This window comes from Lynx canadensis, chromosome E1 (assembly GCF_007474595.2).
Source record: "Lynx canadensis isolate LIC74 chromosome E1, mLynCan4.pri.v2, whole genome shotgun sequence".
Taxonomy (NCBI): domain Eukaryota; kingdom Metazoa; phylum Chordata; class Mammalia; order Carnivora; family Felidae; genus Lynx; species Lynx canadensis.
The window spans coordinates 43,743,437-43,756,532 of NC_044316.2; the positions used below are offsets into that span (position 1 = coordinate 43,743,437).

Here is a 13,096-nt window from a genome sequence, read left to right on the forward strand (position 1 = left end):
ATGACCGTGAGTGAATGCATTTCTGTAGTCTTAAGTGACCTAGTTTGCAATACTTTGTTATGGCAGCTGTAGGAAACTAATACAATAAATGAGACAAAATGGAATCAATAATACAAAAAAAAAAAAACCCATAATTCATACAAAATCATTAATAGTTGCTTATTAAAGTTAGTGTATTTGTTTAGCTTGAAGTGAAATGTATTATTCAGTAAATTATGTTTCCATATTCTTTAGGATTAGCATTTACTCAGCCTCTATCATGTTGTTCTGCAGGAGGCCTCAGGCTCCTTCTCATAATCGAGCCCAGGCAATCACTGTCATCTGTCTGTAAGTTGGCTCTCATGATAAGATTACCATCCTGGCATTTCAGAAATATTGAGGCCTTTTATATAGTCAAGGTATATGCACGTAAGTGTCTGTTTTAAGTCTTATAGTACACATTCACTATTTTAGAAGACAGAGCCGTATTCTTTTAAAACACTAGCTATGATTTATTTTTGAGTGCTTGAACAGGAAAAGAAATCCTATTTAACACCATTTCTGTGTGGAAATGGATTCATTATTTAAAGGTTTACCAAAAGATGATCTGTATACAGAAGTGCATAATAGGGGAAGAGGAGAATGAAATCTATTGTACTTGACCAACGAAGGTCACATAATAAGAAGAAAAGTATTTTGGAGGAGTGTTCAGAATATCAACTAGGGGCACCTTGGTGGCTCAGTCGGTTGAGCATTGGACTTCTGCTGGGGTCTTGATCTTGCGGTTCATGAGTTCGAGCCTCACAATGGGCTCATTGCTGACTGCGCAGAGCCTGCCTCAGATCCTCTGTCCCCACTTCTCTTTCTGCCTCTCCCCTGCACTCTTTCACTCTATAAAAAAATAAGCCTTTAAAAAAATACTCAATTAAAAATTATACTAGTCTTTTCAGTAAGTTTGAAACTTTTTTCTTCCTTCCTTCCTTCCTCTTTTTAAAGATCTTATTTTTAAGTAAGCTTTACACCCAATGTGGGGCTTGAACTTACAACCCCAAGATCAAGAGTCTAATGCTCTACCGACTGAGCCAGCCAGGTGCCCCTAGAAATTTCTAGTATGACATATTCAAACCTTGTAAGAGTCATTCTAGAATCTCAGGGAGGGTCAAAACCTGCCTAAAGGGAATACAGTCATGTTTTATAGCAAGAAAAGCCAAATAATATCAAATAATGACACCACAATAAATACCTTGTTTGTGGGCCAGAACTTTGTGTTTGTGCAACAAGAATTGGAGTTACCTCTCGACTATTTCCGCTCTGTGAGAAGACAGACTTTGTTCCAGTTTGGCCGATTCTGGCAACAGACTGTAAAACACAAAAAGTCTAAGGTTTGTGAATTATAAATTGCACTGAAAATGATAAAAGACACCACGATGCTCCCATCTACATTTTCCCAGTGCAAGATTTCATAATACATACTGTCATCTGAAAACACAAATTAATGTCACAAATTAATGTCAATTAATATAGTAGGATTAACATCAAACTATTTCCTCACCTTAACATCAATATTTTTCTTTATTCTATCTTTTCATTTTTCACTTTAGTTTTTAAAGAAAGGCTCAAACTTCCTGAAAAAATTCCTAAAAAGCCAATTATTACATGTTCTCTAGGTGGAGCTAAGTGTTAACAAGAATTTTAAGACAGCTACTACTCTTGAGATTTATGAACATAAAAAATAACAATACAGGGAAGATTTTATAATCCTTCTTTGACACTTAGTAAAAACATTCCACAGTAGTCCAAAGGAATAAATTAAAAAAAAAATCATCTCATTATTTCCCACATTCTAAGTATATTGCTCTTAGAATTAACATTTCTTCCTGGTGTGTTCAATTTTTCATTAATTGGTCTCTATTCCCATGGAGGAGGAAAAAAACTTGCTTGCCTCTTCTGTCTCTAATTTATCACCTTTCTTCTATTAATTTTCAACACTTGGCTTCTTTATAAAATGCTCTGTGACTGTTGCATCAGTGGATATTTTTAATTTTTTTTTACTACCAGATAATTTTCTTCCAAATTTACTATTACTTTGATAGGCATTGGACATAATTCTCAAAGTGTACATTATAATTAATAACTAATAACTTTCTCACCAGATAGGAAAGCCTTATTTTTGGCCTTTCCTGTATTCAACATCACTGATCATGCCCTCCTTTTTGAGACTGTATAACTTCCAAAATAGTATGGTGTCTTGATTATTTGTCCTGTCACTTCATTTGCTGCCCTCTTCTTTCCACCGTTTTTAATTAAGTATGCTGTGTTCCTTCTCTACTCTCTTTTCCTAGGAGAGCCTGGCTATTTTAATAGCTTTAACTACTATTTCCATCACCAGGCCATATTCTTTCCTCTATGACTAACTATCCAGTAAATATTTTCATCTCCTCTACCCCCGCCTCAAAATAAAACTTAACAATCCTTCCTCCTCTTCCTTCCCCAAGTTGGGAACTCTACATTCACCCAAGGGACAAAACTTAGTCAACTCCGGACCTTCCTTAGTACTATGTACTGCATACAATATTCAGTTTGATATTTTTAGTTGATACTACGTGCAGACCTACAAGTACAGCTTTCCTAGGAATGTCTTGTAAGAGCAAGGGCAGAAGAGGGTAAGACAGCAGGTGGCTTTATCGTTTGGGCAATGAAATCACCTACCCATCACTAACTGTCCTTAATGGTTTTGGCCTACTTCTCCCGATATACTAATTACCATCCTACTATGCCTCCTTGTAATTATAATAAACTAATTTCCACAATTATACTTCACTCCTATAACGATGCAATGGCGGGTAGTTGTCAACTCTTAAAAATGAGATTTAAAGTAATCCAACACATTAAGTACTTTGCAGCCCCTTTTTTACTATTCTTGGAGTTTCTATTATTACTCATTAAGGAACTATTATAGAAACAAAACTTTACAGACTCCAAGGAATATTTGGAGTAAAAAAACAAGAATAAACATGTCTCTAGGAGGGTAAAGGGGCTGTATCAGTCACATACTAGTATGACTTATTTAGCTCCTTTTCTTAAACATCTATTGAGCATGGCAATAGGCATTTTAAATACATAACCTAATTTAATTCTCACAGAAGGTAACCCTGTACCATAGATGTTTGAAACAAATGGCACTTTGACCTCTACTGCCATAGATCTATATAAGAGAACATTATTTAAAAAGTCTCAAAACTTGTAGTATTTACTATGAGGTTAAGGATACTGTCAAGTATTTTTCATTTTACTATACATTTACTATAAATTTACTATACATCCAAGAGAATCCACCATAAAAACTTTATTTTCAGAAACAGCTGGCTTTATACAAGTCAATTTTTTTCATGTTAATAACAGTACAATTAAAAGACAAATACAGTGGTGGGGACAAGTAAACCAATGGCAAGTCTAGTTTCTGTTATTTATATTCAAAGGATAGAATTTTTGAATTCTTTTTTGTTTTTGTTTAAAAATGGGGAAATGAAAAGTACAAATCTGAGTCTTTATTTACCTACATGCTGAAATAAACTATTCTTGTGAGTTATGATCTTATATAGTCAAAGACCAATCAGCTTTGTATCTCCTGCTATAACCAGCAGCCTATGACAGTGATGACCTTCTTTCACATTTAGGTCAACAACTCTAAGGCAACAGTAAACTTATACAGTTAGATTCTCTCTGAGATTGCCTTTAACAGACTAGAATTTTAAACAAATTTCTTTCATCAGCATCAAAACTACTTTACACGGAAAATACCTTTTTTGAAGGGGCTCCAGTAGATGGCACGTCAATTACAGAAGATGTATTAGTGTAGTTTTGTAAATAGGATCCATCTCCAGGACTTGGGGTTTCTAATGGCAAAATCCCAAAACTGAGAAGAGGTTGAAATCAAGGTGTCAAAAAGTCATCAAGGCATATATAAAGCAGCAGTATACTTAAATTAGAAGGTCTAAAAGGAAGAGAATGGCAAATCAGTCTTGGGGGCAGTGAGGATCTGAGGGGCAGATTTAAAATAAGCTGTGAATGTAGACTATTCCACCCACCATAACTAAAATTAAAAAAGAAAAAAAAAATCAAACAAGGAACTAAATTGAGCAGCAACTACTGATCTCAGGAGATTTATTGGAAATAAAGAAGAACAACTTTGTAAAAGTGAAGATCCAAATGACCAAATTATTTCAAATTCCTGGACTTTATGGGATTTAAACGACACTGTTACAGAGAGAGTGTCTCTAGAGATGCTGAATCCACACATGGATTCAGTGAGCTGTTAATGTCACGGTCATGCTGTTTTAGTTAGCTCTCCGGCCCCGGGACCCAATTCCTAGCATCAGTTCTGGCACAGAATTTTTAATTTTGATACTTTTGGATATGTATCCTCTGGGCTGGATTCCTATATTTACACACATATACATATACGTCTAATAATTTTGACAAAATACTTCCTATTGATACATGTCAATTCTTCTGTGGTTTGGAAAACAGTACTTTAACAGTAACCACTGCTACCGCTCTGATGAGATCATAAGCATTCCAACATTCCAAAAGGTTCACTGCGATTCACTGACACACAGCCAAAAAGACAGTATCTTTTAACGCATACACTAGCTGAAGAAGGCATATTTAAGGGTTTTAAATTTTCCAATATTTAACATTAAATCTTTATCAGAGGTATTATATTTTTAACTTCATTTTCTGAAAACAGAATAGGTCTATTACTGACTTACTAAATGCTTCTATTTCCATAGAAATTTAGAAGTTGCTGTTCATATTAATTTATATTACTAATATGAATTATTACAAATCATTTAATATTATAGCACATTTTAAAGTATTTTTTGTTTGTCTTACCTTGGGGTTAATGGGCTAAGAGCAGCTGGTCCTCCTAATAAGCTTCGACCAGTTTTTGGTTTATTTTGAACCTGTTTAGATAATATGGAAGTTCCTGTTCCAAGAGGGACAGTATCTGGTGAAATTACAGCTGAATCAATATAAGACACTGAGGAATCTGTATTCAAGGAGTACTTTGAATTGGAAGATTCTAAATTCAGTCTGTTTAATTCCTGAAACAGAAAATTTCCACCATGTCATTTATGATACATTTAGTTCATTCTTTTTTGTTTTCCATAATATTTGAACACTAGGATAGGATTATACTTACAATTGTGTCCTGGGGTGTTTCTGTAAGAACGGTCTCGGGTTGTCTATGAGATAAACTATGATTAGATATTAGTGTTGTGCAAGAGCTGGGCAGACAGTTGCTAAAGTTCTGTAAAGATGTTAATTTAAATGTTTGGTCAGGATCTGGCTTTTCACCTATGAAGGGAAAAAAAAAATGTATGCCTCTGAGGAAATGACAATTAATCTTTTTAAGTATGCATATATCAGTGGAAATAAGGCCTCACCCAGAGTTTTAAAGTTCTCCTGTTTCAGCTAATCAAATTTACTTCCCCAAAGCCCACCTATCAAGTTATTACAAAAATTTTCACATAAAGCTGTAAATTTAGGAAATAAACTATAATAACACTATTTTAAATATAATAAATCCTAGGAAAATGCAGATTTCTGTGCTTTTTTAAAGCAGAAAGCAACTAGATCTCATTTTGCTCCAGGTAAGGAGTGATGGTGCAGAACTGAAACCCAACAGACATTACAGTCAAGTTAGAAGCACTGCCATGGATACGTCCACGAGGTTTTAAAATGATCCTCATGCATTCTAGAGCACACATACTAAGACACTCTTCCCCCATGTTGTCCAGGTCTTATTTACATAACAGTTTCTGCTCCAGGAATTCTATTAGTTTCTTTCCTTATCCAGAAAGCTATTTTGCCTAGTGTTATACTCACAATACAACCCATTCTAGAGGACACAAGGCCACATCAGTCCTTAAACATGATTCTATTACCTTATTTCTTGTTCTCAATTTAACAGCCGTTAGCTTTGAAAATGTTTTTCTTGTGAATAATTTGTATCACTCTCCGAGAATTAAGGAGCTGAGACAAAAAAGAAGAGGAAGCGGGGAACCCTCCCCTAGTCACCTCTACAAACCTACCTATTTCACATAATGATTCAAAGGGGGACCAGAGGAAAGGATTTAAACTAAGGCTCTTTTGGTAACATTCTGATCCTTTGGCAAGCCGATCTGTCTTGCTGTAAAGACAAACACATATATTAGACAAGCTGCACAACCCAAAACATCATAAAGAATTTTTTGGTACAAAAAATTAGGTAACTCCTATATGTGTATTTGTACACACACATACAAGTTCTGAGAGTACTCTTCTTGACACATTCCCTAAATTACTAATTTCCCCTTCTCACCACTCTCTAATCTATTATTTGGGGCGGTTCGAGTCAAAAGTCTGGTGAAAGCAAGCAGAACATGAATTGAACGGAATGCTAGCAAAATCAATTATCATTGCCTTCTTGAGTATTAGAATTGCTTTTAATTTGCTGTCAGAATCTAGAATTACTTAAGGAGATATGGACAATATCCAAATATTTCAGTCTTATGCTTAATTTTTAATGTAATATCCCAATGGTAATTTTGAAAGTGACTTAAATGCTTTAAATATAGTATATTTAAATGATCAGGCTTTCTAATGAAGTGGAGGTGGTAGCTCTTTAAAAAAAAATTTTTTTTTTAAAGATTTTATTTTTAAGTAATCTCTGTACCCAAGGAGGGCTTGAACTCACAACCCTGAGATCAAGAGTTGCATGTTCTGCCAACTGAGCCAGCCAGGTACCCCGAGGTGGTAGCTCTTAATGGAAAAAAATGTTCTAAAGAATTGGGGTGAAAAAATTATCAGATGGTACTGGGAAGAAACAGGTTAATCTAAGAACCAGACTTACCACCAGTTGTGTCCTAAACAGAAGTCTCATGAGCTATTATAGACAAAAAGATCAATAAGCTGTCTACCAAAATACTGGAGTTAAAAAAGATATCTTAACAAGCTACAGCTGCAAAACCACAACAGCTATGTATCCAGATTACTGGGTGCAATTTTGGTCACAAGACAGGCAAATGATGGCTGAAATGAAAAGCCAGTCTTTGGAGTAGAGTTTTCCCCCACTGGATGTTTAACCTTTAATATTTATAATGAATAAAAATAACCCATCCTTATCCTTTTAAAAAAAAATATACTGTTTTAAGTTTATGAGAGAGGGAGACCATGAGTGGGGAAGAGGCAGAGAGAGACAGAGAGACAGAATCCTAAGCAGGTTCCATACTGAAAGCACAGAGCCCAACAGGGGCTTGAACTCATGAACTGTGAGATCGTGACCTGAGCCAAAGTTGGATGTTCAACTAACAGCCACCCAGGCACCTCCCTCATTCTTTTAAAGAAGGGGAAAACCCTTCTTCCTGGTTAGGGACTGATTCAACTCTACCTTCAAAACTTTTATATTTCTAAATGTTTATTTATTTTGAGAGAGAGTGTGCATGCATGCACATGTGTGTATGAGTGGGGGAGGGAGAAAGAGGGAGAGAGAATCCCAAGTGGGCTCCACACTGTCAGCACAGAGCTGGAAACAGGGCTCGATCCCACAAACTGTGAGATCCTGACCAAGCCGAATCAGGAGTCTGATGCTTAACTGACTGAGCCACCCAGGCGCCCAGCTCCTCTAAAACTTTTATTAATCCTGTTTAAAATTTTTTTTTAATGTTTATTTAGAGAGAGTACATGAGGGGGGAGAGGCAGAGAGAGAGAGAGAGAGTGAGAATCCAAAGGAAGCTCTGCGGTATCAATGCACAGCCCATCATGGGGCTTGATCTCATGAACTGTAAGATTATAACCTGAGCTGAAATCAAGAGTTGGACACTCAACCAAGAGAGGCACCCAGGCACCCCTAAAATAATTAGTAATACATAATAGTATTTTTGTGATTTTAATACTTTATTTTGTTTTATTAAACTTTATTTTAAAATAATTTTAGACTCACATACAAGTTGAAAAAAAATAAGAGTTCCCATGTACCCTACATCCAACTTCCCTCAATGACAACATCTGATACAACCATAGCACAATTATCAAAACTGGGAAATTGACAATAGCATAATACTGTAAACTAAACCACAGACTTTATTTGGGTTTCAGCAGTTTTTACACGCACTCATTTATGTATGGTTTTATGAAATTTCATCACACGTATAGATTTGTGTAACCATTACCACAATCAAGATATAGACAGAACTGTTCCAACAGCCCAGAGAAACTCCACAGCTGCCTCTGCACAGCCACATTCTTGCCTCAACTCTCCCCTCTGACAACCACTAATCTGTCCCTATCGTAATTTTATCATATCTATGTGTTTTTTTAAATTTTTTTTAATGTTTATTTATTTTTGAGAGAGAGAGACAGACCATGAGCAGGGGAGGGGCAGAGAGAGGGAGAGACACAGAATCTGAAGCAGGCTCCAGGCTCCGAGCTGTCAACACAGAGCCCAACACGGGGCTCGAACTCACGAACTATGAGATCATGACCTGAGCCAAAGTCAGACACTCAACTGACTGAGCCACCCAGGGACCCCTATCATATCTATGTTTAATGAGAAATTCTATTGGTCTGCATCCTCACCAGTACGTGGTACTGTTTGTTTGTTTTTTTTTAATTTTTTAATTGAGAGAGAGAGAGACAGAGACAGAGAGAAAGAGAGAACATTACCAAGAGGGGAAGAGGGGCAGAGGGAGAGAGAGAGAATCTCAAGCAGGCTCCACGCTCAGTGCAGAGCCTGACGTGGGCCTCCATTCCATGACCCTGGGATCATGACCTGAACTGAAATCAAGAGTCAGATGTTCAACAGACTGAGGCACCCAGGCGCCCTTGTCCGTTCTTATTTTAGCTATTTTAACAAGCGCGTAGTGGTTTCTAATGGTGTTTTTTATTAGCCCTTCCTTAACAGCTAAGGATCTGGTACAACTTTTCATGTGCTTACTTACCATCCATATATCCTCTTTGGCGAAGTAGCCATTCAAATATTTCACCCACAGTCTAATTCCTTAGGTTTTAATTTTATTATTGAGAATTCAAGAAACAAAACTGTTTCTACCAAGTTTTTCCTACTTAGCATCTTACACTCCTTCTTAACTAGGTAGAACTGATTATTCCCCCCATTGGATAAAATACTGCTCAATTTTTTTCTTTTTTTTAAGAGAGAATGGGAGTGTGGGCTTGGGGTGGGTGGTAGATAGAGAATCTTAAGCAAGCTCCATACCCACAGGGCTCCATCTCAGGACCCTGAGATCATGACCTGAGCCAAAATCAAGAGTCTGATGCTCAACTGGCTGAGCCCCCCAGGTGCCCCCTGCTCAAATTTTATCACAGCATTTTTATTGTGATGATAAAAACTTACAAACTTTTGTTTACTGCTTCTCTCCTATTCTATTATAAACCTTTGAGGGCAGGGACTATGAGTGATTTATCTTTACATCTCCAGGACCAAGTACTATGTTTAGCCACAAAGGGAGGATGGACCTCAAAGTTTCTCAAATAAATGATAAAAAGAATCATAGTTGCATGAACTAAATTCATTACTCCATGTCTTTTTATTAAGACAAATGAAGATACTGCTATTGTATCTTTATTTACTCCTGTTCTCAAAAGAGTGATGTCATATGAAAATGAGCCCCCAAATTCAGGCAAATAATTTATTCTGTACAAAAAGACATTTTTGAGGTTTTTAAAAAACTATTCAAACTAGCCTCGATTTATCTTAAAACAGGTGCTTTCCTAATCCTCAGACAAGCAATCCTCAACCAATTCTCCTACAACATGTAACAGGTGACATTTACACAGGCGATGGATGCACTCCCATGTGTGGATGAACAATTCCCGTTACCTGATTATATCTCCACCCTCTACTCCCCAACCAAGGAGTATTTCAGACTAAAAATGAGTGCAAACAATATTATAGTGATAACTTTGAATCACTCTCCCTTGCTTTCAAAAGACTAAATTTAAGTAAGTGTAGAGAAATTTTAAATACATTTCAAATGATTTGCAGATCACTGTTATTTCAACCATCGTGGAAATTTCTTAGGACATGCCTCCAAATTAGTATGGCAAACCAGATAGGAACTGCTATGCTTTATTACTGAAATTTATCTTCAAGCCTTGTTCTAAGGAGCCGAGGTGATATTTAATATTAGAGAAAAAACTTCACTCATTTCTTCTTTTTCCTCAGTGGATCACATGAAGATATTCTCCTCACCCAAGGTGGAAAAAACCTCCTATGTGCACTCAAATATTAGGTAGTGCTGCTGTGGCTATCATCATTAAAGCAAAGCAGATAGTGACAAATGGGATCAACATCTCCACGACTTTGTAAGTTTAATAAGGTCACAGAACTAAAAGACTGTACTCTTCAGCCAAGTGCTATTTGATAAACACAGAAAGTGTAAGTTTTTTTTTTTTTTTTTTTTAACCACAAAGAATTCTACCACTGGAAACAATTTTCTGGTAGTGTGAATCATTGTTACTTACCAATATACATGTCCCAACAATGAAAGAGTAAAGCAAGCTGAATCACCAAACTCAGTAACAATATCATCATGGCTTTTCTGCTTATTAAACACTCCACCAGATAAGATCTGTTCCCCTTCTGCAAGCCTTTAAAACACAAATTTACAGATTAAAAAAAGTCAACATAAAAAGTACTGTGTGTAAAGACATCCTTCACTACCAATGTACTTCCAAATACGGGGATAGATAAAGTACAAAGTCCATGGCACCTTTAGAACAGCAATAGCCATGTATTTAGAATCATTTGGAAGACTGGGAATTTATGGTCTTAAAATTCCAGTCTTGCCTTTAAGAACAGAACCAGTTAAATTGAGTCCCTATATGTACAAAGGTAGTGTGAGCAACATACACATTACTCATGTCAAAAGAAATGGAAGGTCTTTATACTGGGGGAAAATGTGTATGGTTGTTCATTAACAGACGTAGTGGTCCTTTTTATTTAGTTCTGTAATTCCTTGAAATAGGAATTTGCAAGAGAACTTAATAACACTAATTACATGTTAGTGAAAAACTGCATACTTAATGGTCTCACTCGTTTTTAGGTTTATAAAAGAAACCCGAATAGCACTTCATCTCTTTTTATTTACCAATTATGTTTTCTTGATATAGAAAATCACAAGTGTTTCCCAAAGGAAAAAAAAAATACTTGACTTCACTATATACTTTTAGCATATCAGAGTTTATAATGGTATCTCTTTTAAAGTTTTTTCCAAATCATCATGTGGAAAATACTCTAGTAAGTTTACACAGCATATCCTAAACATTAAAGGTGATATCTATATTTCTTCTACGGTCAGTGGGACTTTTAAAAAACCATGAATACTTGTAAATGAGATAAGAATGTCCAAGGTAAGAATTGGCTTAAGAAACTAGCAAATTAAATATATTTTTAGGAAGTTAGCATTAAACCTTCGGAGTAAAAATAATTCAATAACAAATGTTTCAGAAATTTTATAGATATTTTAGCTAGTGTTTTAATTTAAGTCATCAGTTAGACACTGGACAAATACAATAATCATTATTGGTCTGTGGAGACTTCAGGAGGCTCATTTGTGTCCTCTCACTATAAACCTACCAACTACATTCACAAACACACTTCTGCGATTATCTATTTATCTAGTCCCTTTTAGCATCATTCCATCTCTTACAGCACAGAACAGAGTTTAACAGAAGATAACTACCTATATCTCTACCTGCCTCCAGATTCAGAATAGGGACAGCTGACATGTTTAATTGTAATGTTCAAAAGAAGTGCTCTCCTGAACCTGCCCCCTCGCTTCAAAGGGGTAGGACAGAGTGGTCTGGAAAGCCAAATAACTACACAACTACCTAGACATAATGAAGCATTAATCTCAGGTGAACAGGTAAGGAGGTTTTCAGGCGTATTCCAATTGAAAGCAAAGGAAAGGAAATAACACTTGGGATAATTTTGGGAAATGACAGGAATTAGTTACAACTTAAGTTTCCCCAGAGTTAAATTCTATTATTTATTACCATAACAATGAAATCTCTCCATAACAAAAGTGATAATGCCACAGGCAACAGTATAAACATTTTAAGTTACTGAAATAGACAAATTGCTACTACCAAAAAAGAGGGGAGAAAGGGAGTCAAGAGTTTAATCTATCAAAAGGATTTTATCCAAAATTCTACAGTGTAAGTAAACAATATTAGATAGAAAAGATTTAAAAACTTACTTGCTGAGATCAACACAACATTTTGCAAGCAGGTATTTACACTGCGGTGTAGTACAACTGTGTCCTTTCAAGAGTCTATATGCTTTATATGCCTTTCCTGAGCGGTAATAACAGGTTGCCAATAAAAACAAGGCTTCCTCTGAGTGTACTAAGAGCACATATGAAAAAAAATGGCTATTATTCAGTATGTTGAATGGTAATCACTGTTTATCTGGCAATAAACAAGTTTAGCAACAAAAATTAGTCATGTTATTTAATATAAAACAATCATTTATTAATCCAAATTTGAATTGAGAAATACTTTACTGACAGAAATCTTAGTTCCCCAAGTCCTGATTACCTTCTTCTTACAAAGAACCAAGGAAGTAATACAATGAAGACAGTCATGGCATTTTCTGTAAATCCTTAACAAAAGTGCGCACTTGTGTGCACACCCGCACGCTCACACCTACCTTTAAATAGACTACCAGTAAACGGTCTTGTTTTTTTGTAGTATTTTTCTAACAGACTCTTTGAGAGAACAGATGTCCAATTTCACGAGAAAGGTGCACTCAGGGTTGCAAAGCTAATTACCAATCTGAGATTACTTTCTACATTAAAAAAGGACCAGATTTTAAAAAACAAAAAACACTTCTTTCTAACACCAAATGTATACTAAATTACACTCAAGATAATTTAAGACAGAAGAAAAATACTAAATTGTGAATACCCACAGCATTTAAACCACTCAATCGACAGACTTAACACTTCTACAGCAACGACAATTATACTGCCTTGCAGTGGCAGGAGCTGAATTATTCAATCTGTCCCCTGGTCTCCATACTAGGAAGGAAATGCCCCTTCTGTCCTAGTTA

At 35.9% G+C, this 13,096-nt stretch overlaps 1 protein-coding gene across 1 annotated transcript in view; it reads right to left on the minus strand.

Moving 5' to 3' along the window:
* LOC115500317 (cell division cycle protein 27 homolog) overlaps positions 1–13,096 on the minus strand; it is a gene marked incomplete at its 3' end in the record, with an annotated part of 58,932 nt that overhangs the window by 21,299 nt on the left and 24,537 nt on the right. Inside the window, 7 exon segments of the mRNA XM_030294615.3 lie at positions 1,223–1,356; positions 3,781–3,895; positions 4,876–5,087; positions 5,186–5,340; positions 6,078–6,175; positions 10,507–10,632; positions 12,243–12,390. Coding sequence (XP_030150475.3) covers positions 1,223–1,356; positions 3,781–3,895; positions 4,876–5,087; positions 5,186–5,340; positions 6,078–6,175; positions 10,507–10,632; positions 12,243–12,390 — 988 coding nt within the window.